General features: G+C 40.3%; 1 protein-coding gene across 2 annotated transcripts; it reads right to left on the bottom strand.

Moving 5' to 3' along the window:
- Nucleotides 1–672: 672 nt before the first annotated feature.
- On the bottom strand, nt 673–19,502 carry tti1 (TELO2 interacting protein 1). Of its 2 annotated transcripts, none has more exons than XM_088331598.1 (14): nt 19,365–19,502; nt 17,638–18,382; nt 16,362–16,699; nt 16,004–16,286; nt 15,365–15,536; nt 14,985–15,277; nt 13,164–13,553; nt 12,915–13,074; nt 12,343–12,510; nt 12,101–12,255; nt 9,156–9,296; nt 8,784–8,988; nt 1,356–1,443; nt 673–1,292 (listed from the first exon to the last, which is right to left on the bottom strand). In XM_088331598.1, exons 2-14 carry the CDS (start codon nt 18,361–18,363, stop codon nt 1,091–1,093), a joined length of 3,321 nt encoding a protein of 1,106 aa, XP_088187724.1. In that variant the 5' UTR covers nt 18,364–18,382; nt 19,365–19,502; the 3' UTR covers nt 673–1,090. The 2 variants fall into 2 exon arrangements, with proteins under 2 accessions (XP_088187724.1, XP_088187725.1); XM_088331599.1 differs by having other exon boundaries at nt 1,145–1,292; nt 8,887–8,988.
- Nucleotides 19,503–19,729: the final 227 nt, after the last annotated feature.

Genomic DNA, 19,729 nt, shown 5'->3' with positions numbered 1-19,729 from the left:
AAGTTCAAGGGGGCTAAATAATTTCGCAAGCCACTGTAGCTATGGCATTTCACATGTAACTCACCTAATCTGACCATACGTAAATAATAATCGATTTGAAAGTATTAGGCTCTTACGAGTCACAATATAATATTGCTGTATGAAAAAGCAACTGATTAACTAGGGTCATTAAAATCTTCCAGCGTTTGGGGAAAGCCCATAATTGGCCCTTGTCCACCTCGCAGCTTTGTGCCTGTAATATTCAACTTGCTTTTTGGTCTCATCATCTCATCTCATTAGCTGCACCGCTTATCCTCAGTAGGGTCGCGGGGGTGCTGGAGCCCATCCCAGCAATCATCGGGCAGTGGGCAGGGGACACCCTGAACTGGTTGCCAGCCAATCCCAGGGCACACGGGGACAGACAACTCACTCGCTCAGTCACACTTAGGGACAATTTGGACCGGGCAATTCACCTGAAATGCATGTCTTTGGAATGTGGGAGGAAACGGGAGTGCCCGGAGGAAACCCACGCAGGCACGGGGAGAACATACAAACTCCGCACAGGAAGTCTGGAGCTGGATTTGAACCCACGCAGGAGGTTCCCATGACATGAACTGTGCCGCACTTGCGCTAACCACTGCGCCGCCCCTTGCTTTTTGGTATCTTTTACAATATACGCAATACAACATTAAATCACATTTTCTGTATTTTTTTTAATCACACCTACGGTTAGTCCAAAGTTTTTAACACAGTTTTTTCTCTCTCAACTATTCATACATACTTTAAATTATACATGATCAGGGTCAATTCTTAGAAATCCGACAGCTAACTTCTATGCTGGTAGGATTTGTTGCTATAAAAGGTTCTCTTAGACCAGACATTTATTCCCTGTATGCAGTGCCCTTCAAGTTTATCTGATCATCACAAAAATATAATGTCAGTTGGTAATTAAATAACTTGCAGTAATATATGAGGTGGGAGGTTTACAAGGCAAAAGAGATTAAAAACAAAATCCTGTTTAATGGGCTACATTCATACTCTTGAGAAAAGTCTCTTGAAGTGTAACTGAGGTTGAATTAAAATGTCTGCAAATTCCTGCACCCAATCAGCCCTACTCGTCTCCGGTTTGTCCAAACTCGTCCCTGAGCAGTTTAAGGACGTTATCTGAGAACTCGTCCCTGGGGCGACCCATCCCGCTCAGCCGCACGGGCTGCAGTTCAGCATGTGGCGGCACGTAAGTCGACGGGCAGTGTACCTCATTCAACGTCAACCAGAAAGTGTCGGGGTCCGTCTGAATCAGGTGGTGGAAAACACTGGAGCACAAACCATTAAATTAGAATTTTGGGGAATTACTTGGAAGTGTGTGATTAGTTTACCTCAAGCAAGCCTGCTGCAGTTTGACAGGTTGCCTGCAGCTCAGATAGGGCAGACAAGCATCACTAACAACATCCAAGTCCACTTGCGCTGGAAATACACAAATAAAAAGTTTACGTTTGGGGATGTTCTTAAAAAAATATAACTACTATATTTTGCGGACTATAAGGCGCACCTAAAAACGCGATTAGAAGGTACACTTTATAATCCAGTGTGCATTATACACTGCAGAATACGGTGGAAGGACTGTAAATGCATACAGTAATTCTAGGTATGCAATACCATACTATGTTTTATGGTATATGACTGTATTTTAGCAATTATCGTGCGGTGATTGATCAATGAGAGCGTCTCTAACCTCAAGTGCAAAACCGTGCATGTATAGGTATGAACCTTTGGGCATGGAATGTCAATCACTAAGGCTTCTCTCTCGCCAGGATCTGCACAGCATGCATGCTGTTCGGCGCACTTACTTTTACTCCAATAATTATTTGGATGACTACTTTTTATTTCGACTTCTATTCAAAGTTAACAATGATTTTACTTGAGTAACCCAGTTCGGCGCCGAAGCAGCATATTTTGGTGTTTACTCCGGCATAGTCACTCAAATCAAGTTAATCGGTAGGGTTCGGGCTTTTAGAACCGCAGGCCGGGTCAGGCTGGATTTTTTGGGCCCGATCTTAATTGAATGCAATGGGGATCGAAACGCAATAGTGGCGGTAAGAGTGCAGACACTTTACCACTAGACCACGATTCGTAAAAATGGCATTAGACCTTATCTCTTCATTCCTAAATTTTTACTGATGGTGCCAAAACATTGATTTGCAGAGTGTATTCTGTTAAGTTAAACAGCCTCTCCACTTCTTCACCAATAAATGTTAGAAAATCTTTCAACAATACTATATAAGCCGTTATACGTACGCATATATAATGAAAGAGGTTATTGATGCACAGGTGAAGGAGTGGACAGACTGTTTTACATATCTGAATGGACTATGCAAATCAGTGGTCTGGTGAGTAAAAATAGTATGATCTGATACCATATCATATGTAATCTGTACCACTGGTGCTTTAGTGGTAAAGAATTGGCGCAGTCCACTACTTGGGTTTGATTCCTATAGCATACAATGTTTTGTGGCTTTGGTCAGCGGCACATATTGATGCCTACTATGTACCCGTACACATGGAAGCTCTTGGTGTAGTCTCAATTTCATGCGCCTTATACTGTAGTCCGGTGTGCATTATGTAAGTACAATATATTATTGGGGGGTTTCGCCCTATAATTCAGAAAATATGGTAGATCCCATTGCTTTCCCTCCGAGTCTGTTAGGTGAAGTTGAGAGATTTTTTGAGGCTTTGCATTTTGAAAGGCTTGCCAGGGCTGTGAAGGAGCAAAGCTAACAGCAGGGGTCTTACGCTTATCGTGCTTTCATCTGCTCCCCTTTCCTACTTTCAAGCGAGAGTTGGTGAGCTTGCCCAACCGCCTCCTGCTGCACTTTCAAGTGCACAGAACCTCCTCGTGGACTCTCACCAGCCTGGCTAATGTCCATTTTTATTTCCCTTTCACATTGCCTTGCTTGGACACTTTAATCTCAGTTTCATTCTGGCACACCTTTCACCCCCCCCCCAAATGCGATCCTCACAACCCTGACAGACACTTAGCAATTCCCTCAGGTTCAAAATGGGCTTCCTTTCAAGCCTATGTCGATTTCTCCTCTACGGCGTGTCAGGAATGAAAGAAGCCGTGCACATTTCCCAGCTCAATGGGATTATTCAGCGACCGCTTGGATCCCTTTTTTTCCTTCTACCGCTGCACTTGTGACCACTTTCTTCTCTGCAGCAAGCGGTCAAAAATACGGTCAGGTGCCGTATGTACTTCTGCAGCCAAACAAGAAAGGGTGGAATGGAAGCCGAGAACCGTGGGCGTCATATTTCGTCTCAGTGTCCACAGATCGCTGTGTGACTGAGGCTCTCTAATTGGCTTGCTGCAGGCATCCCAGAGGCGAGCCGCAGCCAAATGGGCGCTCATGCTCATCAGATTGCTCGGCAAACTGTATGTTTTTGTTACAGATCAAGCTCTTCATTGGTGGTGGGTGAGAGAGACAAAAAGAGCAGAAGATGGGATGGGAATCAAATTCTTAATAAAAGTACAGTGGTACCTCTTTATACAACCACTTCTAAACACGAGAATTTCACTGTACAAGTACTTAAAGAATATCTCTATTCGACAGCAAGTTTGTTTTAATTGCATATCATTAATTGCATTTTATAGCAAAATCCTTTTGTGACCTTATCCATGAGTTCGGGAAAGGTAAACGATAAGGTTTCCAAGAAAAAAGAATGATGAAAATCAAAATGAAGCAAGAAAAAATAGAAAAACGGGAGCGCAGGGTTCGTGTGAGGGTTCAAGCCAAGTAGTACAATCAGGAAGCAACGAGTGCTGATCACAAAGCCGCGAAGGAATTTACGCAGCGCTTTGCCGCAATAATTTCCAAGGGAGGTTGAATTACTGTAGCGAAAAACAGCAAAGAAGTGGACAAACCAGAGAAGCTGGTGTCTACAGTGGAGATAAGTGGAAGGAAGCTGCTGCTTTTGCAAAAAAAACTGGAAAAACTCCCAGAAGAAGTGCCAACTGGTTGTGCTCTCTTTAATGAAACTTGCCTTACACCTTTTTCTAATAACTTGAAGGGGAAGCAGAGACAAATCTTCAGGGTTCCTACAGCTTAAGGCAAGTTAAATTTAAGACTTTTTACGATTTTATAATGCCTTTTGAAATCAAATTTAAGACCAAGTAAACAAAAAAAAAACATAATTGAAAAAAAAAACTGAAATGTTTCTTGCACAAAATACATCATACCTTGTACATATTACCAGGCACAGTTTTTAAAGCGTGGCAAAAAACATTCAAGGGACAGCCACTTTTCATTAAATTTACTTTCCCATGATCCAGAGTAAACGTCTCTGTCCGAAGTTGCTATGTTTATTGTAGGTGTACCTAGAAAAATGTGTCTATTCTGAAAGGCCCGACTGAAACCACATCACCTCGAAAGTAAATCGGTGAATTAAGAAAATTAAGGTTAGGTGTAGGCATGCGGATTCTATTTGAAGCCCAGGCCCTATTTTTAGGTGTGACTTATGTGCGTATTAAATACAGCAAAGGCGCACGTAACAGATTATGCATTTTAGTATGGTGCGACTTCTTATTGTATACCACTACAATCGAACAATATGAAGATAACATAATCAACGGACACCTGTAAACAAAAAAGTGGCAAGTTACTTCCATCTATTTGTGATTACCTGTAGTGTTTTTTCTTCAAGGAGCTCAGTATGTAATGTACACAGGCTACAAGTAGCACACAAAAACACATACGGGAATGGGATCAGCAAAATTACCTTATTTTCCAGACTACAAGAAGTTTTTTTAATACCGTAAATTCCGGACTATAAGCACCAACTTTTTTCCCAAATGTTCAGGCCTTGCGGCTTATTCAGTGAAGCGGCCAATTTATGTAATTTTTCTAACGGCCACCAGCGGCGTTGGAGTATAAAAGGTACGATTAAGACCAGTAGAATATGTGCGCCAAGAAAGACTGCTACCTCTAAGTTTATGCATACATTGTCTATATGTCTGTATGTAAGGAATGAATGGTGCGTTCCGATAATGAGGAAGACGCCCTTGATGGCGATAGTTATGAGGAGGAAGTTGAGAACGATCTACCGTGAATTTCACATTTACGGGATGCCTTTTCTTCACAGGTATGTTTGATATATTGTGAGCGTGATCCTACTAGCGTTTGGGATGAAAGTTATATTATTATTATTAAAGCTTTGAAAACTCTCTCGGTGTACCATCTTTCTTTAGTAAATATGTGTAACCATGTATAATATGTATTTGCAACTGTATATTCTTGTAATGTAATTATTTTAGAGATTTATTCTGTTATGTGTTCTACGAGCGAATCAAAAAGAAGGGGCGGAGAAAACGCGGGCTGATGGGAAGTGGGGTAAAGCTGAGTTACCGGTAGATCTGTCTGTTGTCGCAGCAGATAATAGTGGATATATATTTTTCCCACCCTTAACTTTGGAAATATACATATTGTTTCCTTGGATTACTTTCAACGGGACCCGGACTTTACAAGTCTGCATCATACGTTAATTACGGGTATCATTTTCCATTCATGATGCCGATTGTGGTTCTAAGATTGTCTGCTATTTATTTTGCTACAATCGTATTTTTGAACTGACCGATAACGGATAATGGATAATGAATAAAGAAGATAGAACAATAACCCTTAAAAGATCCCCCCTCTTGTTACAATTGTGGAACTTTCACCCTGGTCTGGGTTAAACTTGTGATTGTGTCACAAGTTATAGTGCGTGCCCATGCGTACTGTATAGAAGTGCGGCTTGTGTAAGTCCAAAAGTGGCAAATCACTTAAAAAGTGGTGGGTGCGGTTTAAGATCAGGTGCGCTCTATAGTCCAGATTTTACGGTAGTTTGGCCGGGGGTGCGACTTATACTCCGGCGAGTCGCATCTGTGAACTTATTAACACATTATTATATCTTTGAATTTCAAATTGTTATTACCAGGACTGTTTATAACTTCGCATGTTATTTTCACACTAAACTGCAAAGGGGGCGCTCTAGACCCGTGTTGACAATTTCACTTTGACCGTGACATAAATAAAGTGAAAGGAGAAATGCGTCCACCCCACGGGGAGTTGTTTACCAGCGAAAGTGACACAGAGAATGAAGATTTGATTGAATTTAGTGACTTGAAGTGACGATCATAGTTTGATTAGCATGTTGTTTATGCTAATTATCTGAATAACCCTTAATATGTTACGTCGTTACAGACGCGCGGTGCGTCTAAGATGTGCACAAACGTGTAACGTTAGTATACCGTGTTCTTTATTTGAAATTGCTTTTCAAGATGACATGTATGCATTTGGTTTTGGATTTTATCAAATACATTTCACTCAGAAATGCAACTTTTACTCCGAGTGTGACTAACACATGTGTTTTCTTTCTTGATGATGCATTTTTGGCCTGGTGCGAGAGACTTATAGTCCGGAAAATAACAATTACAATCATTTTTACCCTCGGGTTTGATTTCATTTAGCATTGCTGTAGATTGTGATGAAGCCATTGTCTTTTAAAATGTTTTTTTAAAATACCTGGTTAATTTTTATTACAATTAAAATCCCCATTTTTTTAAAGATAAAAGAGAATCAGCATAATATTTTAGGGAGAATTAACTTCAGAGAACTGCCACTACTACATGGCGCTGTACCGTACCCTGAAGTCTTCTAGGGGGAAATGTTTCCACTGTTGTACAAGTCTGCCATCTGGTGGTATAACTGCATTTGGGAGTATATACATGTACTGTAATCATGAAAAGGAGTTTCATGAGGGGAAGCAAACCCCTACCAAAAACCCGTCTTGGACAGGGATGGGCGCCACCAGGCTGTTTTTGCTCAATCCACACCACAGAAAGTGGTGCCCGACGGCCCTGGCCGTCAAGGGATATGTGAACCGTGTTATGCACTAAAAGGTGTACGGTGGTAGAATCTTGCGTAGTCTCAAGCTTGAGGGTTCAGTTCCCACCAAATTACAAAACTCAATTCCAATGAAGTTGGGAAAGTGTGTTAATTACAAATAAAAATTGATCCAAGTAAATTGCAAATTCTTTTCAACCCATATTTAAATGAATGTACAGCAAAGACAACATATTTATTGTCTTCACTCATAAACTTTATTGTTTTGGGAGAAAATCATCAACTCTGTAATTTGATGACAGCAACACGTGCCAAAATAGTTGGGACAGGTGTCAATAACTACTCAGAAAGTGGATGAATGGAAATCAACCAACTATTTGCAGGTGAACAGATGAATTAGCAACAGGTGAGAGTTGTTACTGGGTATAAAAAAGGGAGACCCGAACAAGCTAAGTCATTCACCTGCAAGGATGGGGCGAGGTTCACCTCTTTGTGAACAACTGCGTGAGCAAATTGTTGAACAGTTTAAAAACAACATTCCTCAAAGTACAATTGCAAGGAATTTAGGGATATCATCATCTACAGTCCATAATATTGTGAAAAGGTTCAGGGAATCTGGAGAAATCACTGTGCGTAAACGGCATGGCCGTAAACCATTATTGAATGCCCGTGACCTCCGAGCCCTCAAGCGGTACTGCATTAAGAACCGACATCAATGTGTAAAGGACATCACCACATGGGCTCAGGAACACTTTGGAAAACCACTGTCAGTCAATACAGTTCGACGCTATATCCGTAAGTGTGGGTTAAAACTTTATGTTGCAAAGCGTAAGCCATTCATCAACAACATCCAGAAACGCCGCAGGGTTCTCTGGGCCCGAGCCCATCTAAAATGGACTGATACAAAGTGGAAAAGTGTTCTGTGGTCTGATGAGTCAGTTTTCCAAATTGTGTTTGGAAATTGTGGACGTCGTGTCCTCCGGTCCAAAGAAGAACAGAACCACCCAGACTGTTATGCACGCAAAGTGCAAAAGCCAGCATCTGTGATGGTATGGGGGTGCATGAGTGGCCAAGGAATGGGTAACCTGCACATCTGTGAAGGCACCATTAATGCAGAAAAGTACATTCAGGTTTTGGAACAAAGTATGTTGCCATCCAAACAGAATCTTTACCATGGGCGCCCTTGCTTCTTCCAGCAGGATAATGCCAAGCCACACACTGCTCGTCTCACGACAGCGTGGCTTCGTAGTAAGAGGGTGCGGGTGCTTGACTGGCCTGCCTGCAGTCCTGACCTGTCTCCCATTGAAAATGTGTGGCGCATTATAAAGCGCAGAATAAGACAAAGGAGACCCCGGACTGTTGAACAGCTGAAGCTGTACATAAAGCAAGAATGGGAAAGGATTCCACTATCAACGATTCAACAACTAGTCTCCTCACTTCCTAAACGTTTATTGAGTGTTATTAAAAGGAAAGGTGATGTAACACAATGGTGAAGAAGCCCCTTTCCCAACTACTTTGGCACTTGTTGCAATTATAAAATTCTAAGTTTATCATTATTTGCTTATGGAAATAAAGTTTATGAGTTTGAACATGGATAATCTTGTCTTTGTGGTGTATTCATTTAAATATGGGTTAGAAAAGGTTTGCAAGTCATTCTATTCTAATTTTACTGACATTTTAAACTTTTTCCCAACTTCAATGGAATTGACTTTTGTATTAAAAAATTTTTTTTGTTTTTGTTTTGCTTTTTTCCCGGTAGGTAACTATTTTTCAAAGAGGCATGCCCAGCGTTTTTCTCATAAATTCCCTGCTCATATACAGTAATTAAAAATACCAAATAACGAGTGTGTAATATGATTATTGTAGTTTTACGAAAATGTCTGCACTTTAAGGTTATTTGCTTATATGTATGTAGCTGCGTTCATGTACCTAAGTCCAAGCTCTGGCACAGCGAGCCCAGTCCCTCAAGAACCGCCAACTGAAGTTTGTAGGCCAGTGTGTGAGTGTAGACGGGTCCTGCTTTGGCACTAACCGGGGCCTGCTGAGTCAGGGAAGAGCACAGCTTTGGCAAAACCTCCTTTGAGACCCTCCGCCTCAGGAAGTCGCCACAAGTATGACCTAAAGTACACAAAACCTGCAACAAAGACCCATAGATTGTGAGAAAAATGAGGATAAAAAAACAAGTAACAATGTCAAATTCAGCACATTATATTGCGTTTAACTCAATATCCAATTGGAAGAGTTTCATGCAGAGTGCTTTTGCAGAGAGGAATCTACAGGATTTTGTTTTTCTGTACGTACTCTAAAGGCTCTGAGGATAGCGAGCGGGTCATCTGCTGTGAGTCTCTGCAGGAGGGCGGGCCAAACACGATGGGCCATAGGTAATAATTCATTTTCTCTTTCATTCAGCACACTGATGCACAGCTCCACTACATCCAGTACCTGCGGGGAAACACTCGGTATTGTTGTACACTGGAGATCAAAATTAGAGAACAACTTATTAAAAAAATAAAAATAATTTTGAAATTCACTGCTTAGGTTTTCGTGTCCATACCTTGCCACTACAACACTTTTTCAGAACATGGATAAGGTATTTCAACAAAAAAACCTCTTTTGCCAAAAATGAACTGATTAAAATTAGAGAACACGTTCATGTGCCTCCCACTTAACAGTGTTAATCTAGCACATCGTGCTAATTTTTTTGATTATCTCCATCCATTATCTGCACCGCTAATTCTCCGTAGGGCCGCAGAGGTGCTGGAGCCCATCCCAGTCATCTTCGCAGGCACGGGGAGAACATGCAAACTTCACACGGAGAGGCTCTGGTAGCTGGACTTGAACCCTCAACCTCTCCACCTAGCCTCCCGCGCCGCCTCCTTGATTTTCTGTCAACCCTTATTTAACTGGCATTCTAACTGCCAGTTTCACCGACTTTGCAAGATGGTGAACTGTTCTAAAGTGACTGGAAGCCTCCAGCAGCAGTTTCTCCAGATGAAAACAAAAGGGATAATTTCACCAACCATAGCAAGACAAGTTGATTGTCCCAAATCTGTGATTTCAAGAATATTTAATCTTTACAAAACTAGTACAAACTCCTTCAAGTGCCCACAAAGGCTGGTCGTCCACGGAAGACTTTTACAAAAGAGGACAGGTCACGCGGAGGATGTCAATGGCTAATCGTTTAATGACTGCTGCTGAAATTGCTCAAAAGTTCAGTGCTGAACAGGGTAAGGATCAATGTTCCCTCTAAACTGCGCGCATGCGCAATTGTGCACCGCCCAGACCTCCGCGCACAAGGAAATATATCCAGCACATTAGGGCTCGAAATTGCGAATTTAGTAGCAAATTAAGCCAAAATGCATGCAGGTAAAGACAACACAGGTTCTCTTGGCGGTTTGTTTTAAACACGATATTTTGAAGTCAATGTCGAAGTTGAGTAAAGTTAGTGAAGTTTTTGGGGACCGTCACTTTTAGCTCGGCTCACTAAAAAGAGCTAGCTGTTCGGCTTCCGAAGGGCTTTTAAGATTGTTTGGTTGGTTTAATCCATACGTTAGCAATATTATGTAACATTATTAAAGAAAAAAACTTTAAAAAATGAGGATAAAATAAAGCAAAAAAAATTCAGATTAAAAAGATGTAAGAAGCTAAGAAAAAAAGAAACAAATGAGAAGAAAAAATTGAAAAGGAGAAAAGAAAAAAAGCAGGGAAAAAAAACTAAAGAGGGAAAAAACAGAAAAGTACAAAGCTCTGTAAAACGAAAAAAAAAAGGGATATTTAAAAAAAAGAAAATAGAGAACAAAAGAAGAACTAAGCAAGAAAAAAGAAAAAGGGAAAACACATTAAAAAGCAACGAAAAAGAAGCAAAAGTCCAGAAAAATTGAGAGAAAAGGCAGGGTTATTTGGGGTCTTTTCAATTGGTGTTATGTTGCATTTAAATATTTTCCATTTATATGAATTCAATCTTGTTGCCAACATTGTACTTTCACATAAAAAGTGTAAAAAAATACAGTTCTGTATTGTGCAACTGACTAAATAAATCCACAAAAATGTTAGTAGTATGTAATAAAAGTTATTTTTTTAAAAAAGGACATTTCTTGAAAAAACAACTGGCGTTGGTGGGCCGTAAAACGTTTCCAATTGTCAAATCATTAAAATGTGAAAGATAATTTAGCATTGCCCGAAACTCAGCAAAGTATAACTTGATTCAGGTTTTGGACATATTTGATAATTATTTGGTTGTCCAATTGTGATTGATGTTTCTCACCGTTATTTTAAGTGTGGACGATTCGAGTGAACATCGGTAAGGATCTGTCTCGTCATACAGTATCCCACTGTGAATTTCCCCTCGGGGATGAATAAAGTATACATCTATCCATCTATCTGTTTAAGTGCATTTGAACTGATTGCCCACACTGCAGTGACCAAACCTCTCCTTAGTGAAAAATAAATAACAAAAATCTGGACTCAGCTTTCCTGAGGAGCATGACGTGTGGATAAACTGGTCCTGAGTTCACTTCAGTGATGGAAGCAAATTGATTTTTTTTGGGTCTGATGGGAATGCTCGGAGACACATTGGAGAAAGACTAAACCCAAAGCATGTCAAAAGGCAGTGAAAGGTGTAGGGGGAAGTGTCGTGGTTTGGGGCCTCTTGTAATTGGCCGAGTGAATGCAAATGTGTATCAGAACCTTCTCCAACCGCACATGGTTCCTTACTTGCGTTTATTACCCAATCAGCCTGCAGTCTTCGTACAGGACAATGCTCCATGTCGCTCAATAAAAAAGATAAAGAATATCCTTGAGGGTAAAAACATTGAAATAAATACAGTACAAGCTATTTTTTCAATTCACACACTGATAGTGACAGTATCGGGCGGTGTAGATCTATAAAAACAATCCAATACTGTACAGCATTTAAACAAATGAAACAAAATGTTTCCCTGGAAAACGCACTGCATTGAGTTATTCATTAATCAAATATACTGTATACAGCTATGGGTAATCATTGTATCCCAAAGAATTGTGATCAAGTGAATCTGCACTAAGTTGCAAGGGACCACTGTATTTTGTTTGGCTAAATGTCTTGTGTAGCCCCATGTGCTCCGATCGAACTGACAAGTGTAATGGGGCAACATAGTGATCTAAATCTAGCCTAGAAATTCTAATTAATTAAAGAATACCCAAACAAATAATCATCAGAGTTCAGCTATAATCTATACTGTTATCATATCCTAAGACAGACACACTACCTTGAGTCGGAGAAGGAGATTTGAGCCAGAGAGCAGATGAATGCAGCGCTCCATAACATCTTTCGTAATACGGAGGTGGGTGGGAAGTTCTGCTTTAACATCGAAACCACCCGCGTTATCGTCTTCTTCAAATTCTGTTGTGGGGGAAGGAATCTCTGCAAAAACGGTAAGATGTCAATTCAAACTTGTGCCATACTCGCCTCCCAGGAAGTTGGACATCAGATATTTGGTACATGTCATACCCAAGTCTTCAGGCTCATCTTCCTCTATTCCGATGCCTTGCGCCAGTTCTTTTTGTTTGTGGTATTCCAGCAAAAACTGGTTGATATTGAAAAAATCCTGGTCGGTGGGAGTTAACCTGGGCTTTGCAGGCTCTTTCCTTCTATGAGAAGCCAAGGGAAACAACCTGGCTGGAAAAAAAAACAATGTACAGTTTGTTTATGTACAGTATGAAATAACCCAGAATGAGACAATTGTACATATTCACAGTGGCAGTTCTACACTACATTGTTCACATGGGTGCTGTAGGTGAGAGTTCATTGTGGTAATAGCTCTTGGGAAGAAGCTGTTCCTTACTCAGTTTCTCTTTTACACAATGTTTATTCCAGACTTAAATTTAGTTAAAAGTATCTAAAAATCTTAAAATACTTTCATACAGAGCTCCTCCTAATTTATTCATGACCAGCCCAAATACACTATAAAACCTTGGCATCACACTGAATGGGCTAATTTAAGTGACATTTGGGGTATTAGCCCGTGAGATATGTTCTATTCTGTAGAACAATGAGAGTGGAAATGAATTTTAAGAGCTCACCAAGTGCCTTCATGAGTGCAAGCAACACGGAGCAGAAGTGAGAAGCAGTGTGGTCATAGCTGAGATCGAGCGCCGTGAGCACGTCCTGGATGATGTCTCGCACCAAAGGCAGCAAAGTGCAGTCAGAGTGAGTCAACATCACTGTCAGCACCTGCGGAGCCTGGACGTGAAGCGTGTCCAATTGGTTATGTGCACTGCGTTTGAATTTTTGGCCAAAGTTCCGGTGGTCAGTTCCAAGCTTAAACTTACCTGTGGATGCTGGCTGAGCCTCTGCAAGTTAAGCGATATATCATTAAGGAGATAGTCCGCATTCTCATTAATCATCTCTTTTAGGGAGGAGTATCCACAGGCCCTGCTGACGTCCCACATAGAGTCTAGTGCAGCTTCACGAATCATAAGTGTTTCCTCGCCTGCTTTCTCGAGCACAGGGTACAGTGATGTCATCAGCAAAGGACGAAAATTGTGTCTTAGAGCCTGAGCGAAGCACGCCACGCCCTCCAGCTGAATGCACAGCTGCCAAATGTTGCTATTGAGCTGGTGGACTGTTGAAGGGTGTGAGGAGGCACAGGGGGGGGAGTTGAAGCAGAGGGAACCAGCGGGATTGTTGGATATGGAAAGGAGGGAGGGTGGTCGCAGGAGCTACAGGTAAAAACAAAACCAAAATAATGACACTTAAGATAGATAGATGTCATTTTTTTGTTTGTAGGCTGCCATTAGGTGAAGCTCATGTTTTGTAAAATGAAGTCAAGGCAATTCATGTTTATTTCTATAGCCCTTAATCACAAAAAATCTCAAAGGGCTATACAGTCTATACACCACACTACCTTAGAATGAATCACAGTAATTTAACATATTATTTTACATCAAATGACCGTAAACAACAACAAGAACTGCAAAGCAATTTTTAAGGTTAGCGAAATTGTATCAACCCTACAACCTTCTCATAACCGAAATGTTTACTTAATACACCTAAAAAACTGGTAATGCCGGGGCAATTGTGATCAAAACTTTGACACAAACTGAACAAAATGAAGAAATTCTTGACTTATGGGTATTTAAAAAAATGCACTTTTGTGTGATAGTTTATGTATTTCTTTAGTAATTGTTGAGCTTTTTTTTACCACGAGGAGGCACCTAACACACACTGTCCCTTTAACAGTTTTATTTTATTTGACTAAAACTAACTCTCAAATTATAAAATAGCAAACATTTTTTAAATGGGCAAAACTGAATGCTGACAGAACATTTACTTAGATATTCATTGCACCCTTCCCCGATTTGGTAATCGGACTCCTTGCACAGTGTATACAATTTTGATTGTGATTATCTTTTAATTATATCTTTGCATTTTGACATTGTTTTAAAATAAATCAAAGCTACAATGTTGAATAAATCTTATCATTAAAAAGAAAATTATTATTTTCTTTGTACTCTACCCACCTAACAATGCTTTCCGCTGGTTTGAGATTCTTACGGTAGCTAAAAATAGATTTCTCAAAGGGTATGTATCCAACAAAAGGTAGAGAACCACTGGATTACAACAAGATTGGCAGTTCATTTTAAGTGACTGGCAAAATCTTTTGCTTGATACATCAATTTATGAACGAGGCACCCTCAAATATCAAGCAATTGTATATACTATTTGTAGATGAGTATTTGCAAACATGTTTTGGATACAAAGAGATCCCTCGATTTTCGTGATTAATGGGGACTAGAACCACCCGTGAAAAGTGAAAATCTGCGGAATAGTGGCGCACCTTCATGAAAGAAGCCTTTCTGACTTAGAAAGTAAGAGAGAGAGAAAAAATCGTAATGGGTTATTTTAAAGGTAGACAGTAAGTATTTTAAGTTAGTCCATGTTTATCAATTTCTCGGCGCACCTTCATTAAAGCCTACCTACCTACTGAGAGAGAGAGAGACAGACAACAAATGGAAAACAGTTAGATTTGAAAAGTAAACAGTATTATAAATTAGTCGATGTTTTGTTTTTGTTTTCTTGGCGCACCTTCATTAAAGCCTTACATACTCAATCCCATAAGTGCATGCATTTTGTTCAATCTGTGCCCTCACCTGTTGGTCTTGTCGATCTCTATCAGTCTCCTCATTGATTGTAATTAAGTGCCAGTTGTTCACGCTAATGTATTCCTCCATGATCAGCACCAATGCCGCCTTAAGGTCCTCCTGCGAGTGAGGAAGTCCTCCACCTTCCCCATTCAAGCGCTTTTCTTCGGTGGCGGCGTTCGTGCCAGCAGCACCTCTGATGACTTCGTTGAGAACAATGGCGGCCTGCTTCCTGTACGCTGAAGACTGGCGGTACAGATCCAAGAACAGGTCCGTCAGTAGGAAAATATTGCCATAGTAACCTGCAAGTAGAACAGGTAGTAAAAGAATGTCTTTTTGGATTTGGGTGGCAACCAACCAAAATGAAAAACAGATTAAAATCTGTATACCTAAAGTCTGACAAATCTCTGTGAGCACAGAGAAGATCTTCTCATCTGTGAAAAACAAAAAATGCTTCCTCCGTATGTGAATTGAGTCCTGGGCAGCCAGGCGTGTTTCTATAGCAACATTGGGACCACGTTCTTCTACAATGCGGACGTCTGTGACATCCAACTCCAGAACCTGTGAAAAGTGTTATTCAATTAAAGGCTGGGCAAGCCTTTGATTATTTCTGCATTTTAAAAAAATGAGGAATTTGAAAATGTGCTTAATTGGGAAATTATGAGTTGGATTTGGATTCCACAAAGCCGGTGCTGAAAGTCAGGTGCGTCATGTGAGGTGTCCTTAAAAAGTTAAATATTTTCTCTATTAGGTCTGTGCTAACAATGCCTAAACTGAGGTCGAGGAGCCTTTTTATTTTTCCCCAAACGAGCCCATCTGCTTTTATCTTACTCTTAGCAACGCTTTTCCGGGTTTTACATGCATGGCATGCATTCATCAACATATGCTCCGTGTGTTGTATTGTGTTTGGGTCGAGTTGGATGAAAAGGGATTAAAAATCATATTCGTATGGACTAAAAAAATTCTTGGCCAGATCGCCCAGCACAATGCTTGATGCACATAATCTGGAGACATTTTAAAAAATTAACCTGCATCAGCGCTTTGGAAATCCTTTCAAGATGAACGGCTGAGTTAAGCACCACTGACACCTGTGGTCCAAGGAGTTTTAAATAACCCAGAAAGACGTTTAGGACAAATAGCTTCTTCTGGTCATCAGATGTCCGCATTAGTCTTGGCAGCGAAGTGGCCAAAGAGTGCAGATTCTCTGACAGGACGTCAGTGAATGTTGGAGAGCCGTTTTGATATTTTACATCTTTAAAGCTCACCAACTTCTGATTTTTCTTGGAGGCCTTACTGAGTGCAATATCGCACCTAAAACGGAGAAAAAGTGACAGGAATGAGTGAAAAAAATGGTAAAACCTCTCATTCAAAAAAATAAACACAAACCTGACTCTGACTCTGAGCTCTTCATCATTTATCGCTCCTACAAGCGCTTCCAGAAGCAGCCCAACACAATCGCCCAAAGACTGGCTGCATTTGTCCAGCAAGTGCTCAGCCATCTCCACTACTTCCAGACGGACTCTCCAGTGCTGATGGGCCACTGTGCTTGAGATGATCTTCTTCAAGAGCACAAGCAGCTTTACCGATGTGCTCTTCACCCATTCTGGTGTTCGATGCACCATCAGCTGCCCAATTCTTCCAAAGTCGGCAGAGGGAGCCTTCAACGGCTCACTAGACTGCAGCTGAGCATCTTCCATGACAAGACCAACAGTCGTGTACCAAACCTCGAATGGAGAGAAAGTATAAATTCATAAAACAGGTGATATTTTTTCTTGTTTTGTGTATGGAAATAAAAAAACAAATTTATCAGAAATTTGAAAGTCTGCTTTATGTACCACAGAATACGGTAGATAAGGTTGGAAAAGCTTAAAGCGTGCGTTACTACATGAGGTTTTATGGTATAGTTGAGGTGATTGATCAATGGATTATGATCACTGGCCCAAATCGCAATGCTGTAATACATCGTATGCAACGGGTATCAAACGTGGATCATGGAGGTGAGGGTGGTGACATTTTACCATTGAACCACCAGTGGTGCAGATGACATACAAAAAGGCATTAGACCCTATCACATTATCACCCTTTTTTTCACATTGCCAGAAACACAAATTTGCATCGTGCATTCTGATAGGTTAAACTGTCTCTCCACTTCACCAATGATTCAATAGAATTAAAAAAGACATAAACAAAGTATTTCAACAGAATACGATACAAGCTCTTTTAGATACATATACATATTAAACCGCAATGTTATCGGTGCACAGGTGAAGTGGATGGACTTTTTAATCAGAATGCACCATACATACAAGTGTTTCTGGCACAGTGAGTAAAAATAGTGTGATAATGAGATAAGTTCTAATGCTGTTATATATGTCATCTGTACAACTGGTGGCTTAGTAGAAAAGTGTTTGTGCCCTCATCGCTCTGAACCAGGTTTGATTCCCATTGGCGTAAGTGTATAAAGAACTCAACAGTTGTACACGAGTATACATGGTACATGGTATACAATTCTATGCGCCTTATGAAAAAGATAAGACAACAGACTATTGTTTGGAAATTTGCATGTAATTTTGTGCGCCTTATAGTGCGGTAAATATGGTACTTCAATTTATTGCTTCTAATTCAAAGTTGGACAAGATATTGTAAAAATAATTTAGTGTACCTTGATTGCCCTAACTGTGACCGCATGGCCGTGTCTCACATCTCCTGTGATGATCCTGGCGATTGCCATTGTAATACCAGGTAAGAATGAAGCCAGGACACTGCCTACAGCTTCACACTCTTCTTCTGAGAGTACAACATGATCCTTATTACAGTAACATTGGAGGGTCAATACCTGGAGGAACTTCAGGGCAGCTGTTTGAACATCTCTGGATTTCTCTTTCTCAGCTAGAACCAATACGAGTGAAATGGCAGCACCCAGCTCGGGTAACATTGGGGCTTCAAAAAATCGGAATATAATATCTCCATATGCTGCATGAATCAAGGCATCCAGGCATCCCAACACTGTTAATTTCAGCTCCTCGGATGAATCTCGAGGTTTCCCAGGATCAGTTGGGGAACAAAGTAAAAGTTGGAGCTCGGAGAAGAGTTCATGGAGGGTCTGCCAGCTTTGGACACAGGTGTTCTCAAGCACGTAGCTCATTGCCTCAACCACAGCTTGCACCAGTTTGTCCTTTTTGGGCCCAGGGACTTTGAGCACGAATCGGAACGGGAAGAGGACATACTCTTGGAGTTGCTGCAGGGTGGCATCGTTGACTTCTTTCAACTGAGAACTTAATGTCGCAATGTTTTCCAAAGTTGGCACCTGGGTCAGCAGGACACAAGCAGGGCGCAGGTAGGCAAAAGCAATCTTTGGATCGCTTATGAGTGCCATAGTTGGAGGCATCACAACTGTGGCCTGAGCTCTGAGGAGAAGGAACAGCAAAGTATTGATTGGGGGAAAAAAGGCAGAACTTAAATAAACATGACTTGACTTAAAGCAGTAGTTTTTTAACTAGTGTGCCGAATTTTGTCTTTCAATAAATAAATAAATAAACGTGCCATTGTTCAGTATCTTTGCTTTTTTTCAGTGATCATTCTAGTATGTGAATTTCCCTTCGGGGATGAATAAAGTATCTATCTATCTATCTATCTATCTATCTATCTAGTAAATGTAACATTCATCTATATTTGTAATATATATAGGTATTTTTCTGGAAGAATTAGGTAAATTATAGCCAAAATTAAAAACTGGTTAAAAATACAGTAAAATCCAAAATCACAGCACAATTTGAACCAATATGGTTGGCGCATGTGCGGCACAGTTCTGAGGTCATGAGATCAAACCTTCCTGAGTGGAGTTTGCATGTTCTCCTTGTGCTTGTGTGCATTTCCTCTGGGCACTCTGGTTTACTCCCACATTCCAAAAACATGCATGTCAGGTTAATTGGCCGGTCGAAATTGTCCCTAGGTGTGAATGAGCGAGTGATTTGTCTGTCTCTGTGTGCCTTGCGACTGAGACACGTGAGCCACGATGACAACAAATGATAGAAAAACGTTTACTGTCAATTTTTATGCAACGTGGTTTGAACATTTTCGACGAACAGTGTGCCTAAAGACTTTTTAATGAAATAATTGCAACTTAGCTCGAAAACTTTGAGAAAATACGGGCCTCAATAGCCAACGATGATGCACACTATCTGCGTTCTGTGTAATATTTAGTAAAAGGTGGAAAATGGTAAATTGATGAGCAAAACTGTTCGAATTCTACTATTGTTTTTGTTCTTTTCTGTGCAAATCCCTGCTGAAATAAGAAAAACGAACATTTGTTGATAAATATAATCTGCAACTATGCACAATAAAATAAATGTCCATTCTGTTATTGTTATCATAAAAGTAAAAACATACCCTCAATTAGTTCGAAACAAATTCCATGGTTGAGGGGCAAATGCAATCCAAAGTTTTTACACACACACATGAAAAAAAATAATTCAAACACATTGGTGATCTATGAAGTCTGTATAAGATGACATCGATATTGTGCGCTAATGACGTATTTCGTACTCGACAAATATCTACTGCCTTTAGGATGGTTACAAAATTCCACTTCTGGTTAGAGCACAAAGTAAAATATCTTAAAAGTACAGCATTTAAACGATATAGACCTATAGCTTCTGATAAGCAATTTAAATAACTTAATTTGAGTGATTTTAATTATATGAGTGATTTTCGGCGATGTAATACAAATTCATAGCTATATGTCTGCTGTCATG

Source organism: Urocampus carinirostris, chromosome 3 (genome assembly GCF_059441175.1).
Source record: "Urocampus carinirostris isolate Australia breed hairy pipefish chromosome 3, RoL_Ucar_1.0, whole genome shotgun sequence".
Lineage (NCBI taxonomy): Eukaryota > Metazoa > Chordata > Actinopteri > Syngnathiformes > Syngnathidae > Urocampus > Urocampus carinirostris.
This window is presented reverse-complemented; position numbering and strand designations above follow the sequence as displayed.

Coding starts and splice junctions, on each gene's coding strand:
- tti1 (XM_088331598.1), bottom strand. CDS start 18,363: ATGCCTCCAACTATGGCACTCATAAGCGATCCAAAGATTGCTTTTGCC. Junction 16,700..17,637: donor TCACAGTTAGGGCAATCAAG/GTACACTAAATT, acceptor TCTCCATTCGAG/GTTTGGTACACGACTGTTGG. Junction 1,444..8,783: donor GTGCCAGAGCTTGGACTTAG/GTACATGAACGC, acceptor GTGTATTTCCAG/CGCAAGTGGACTTGGATGTT.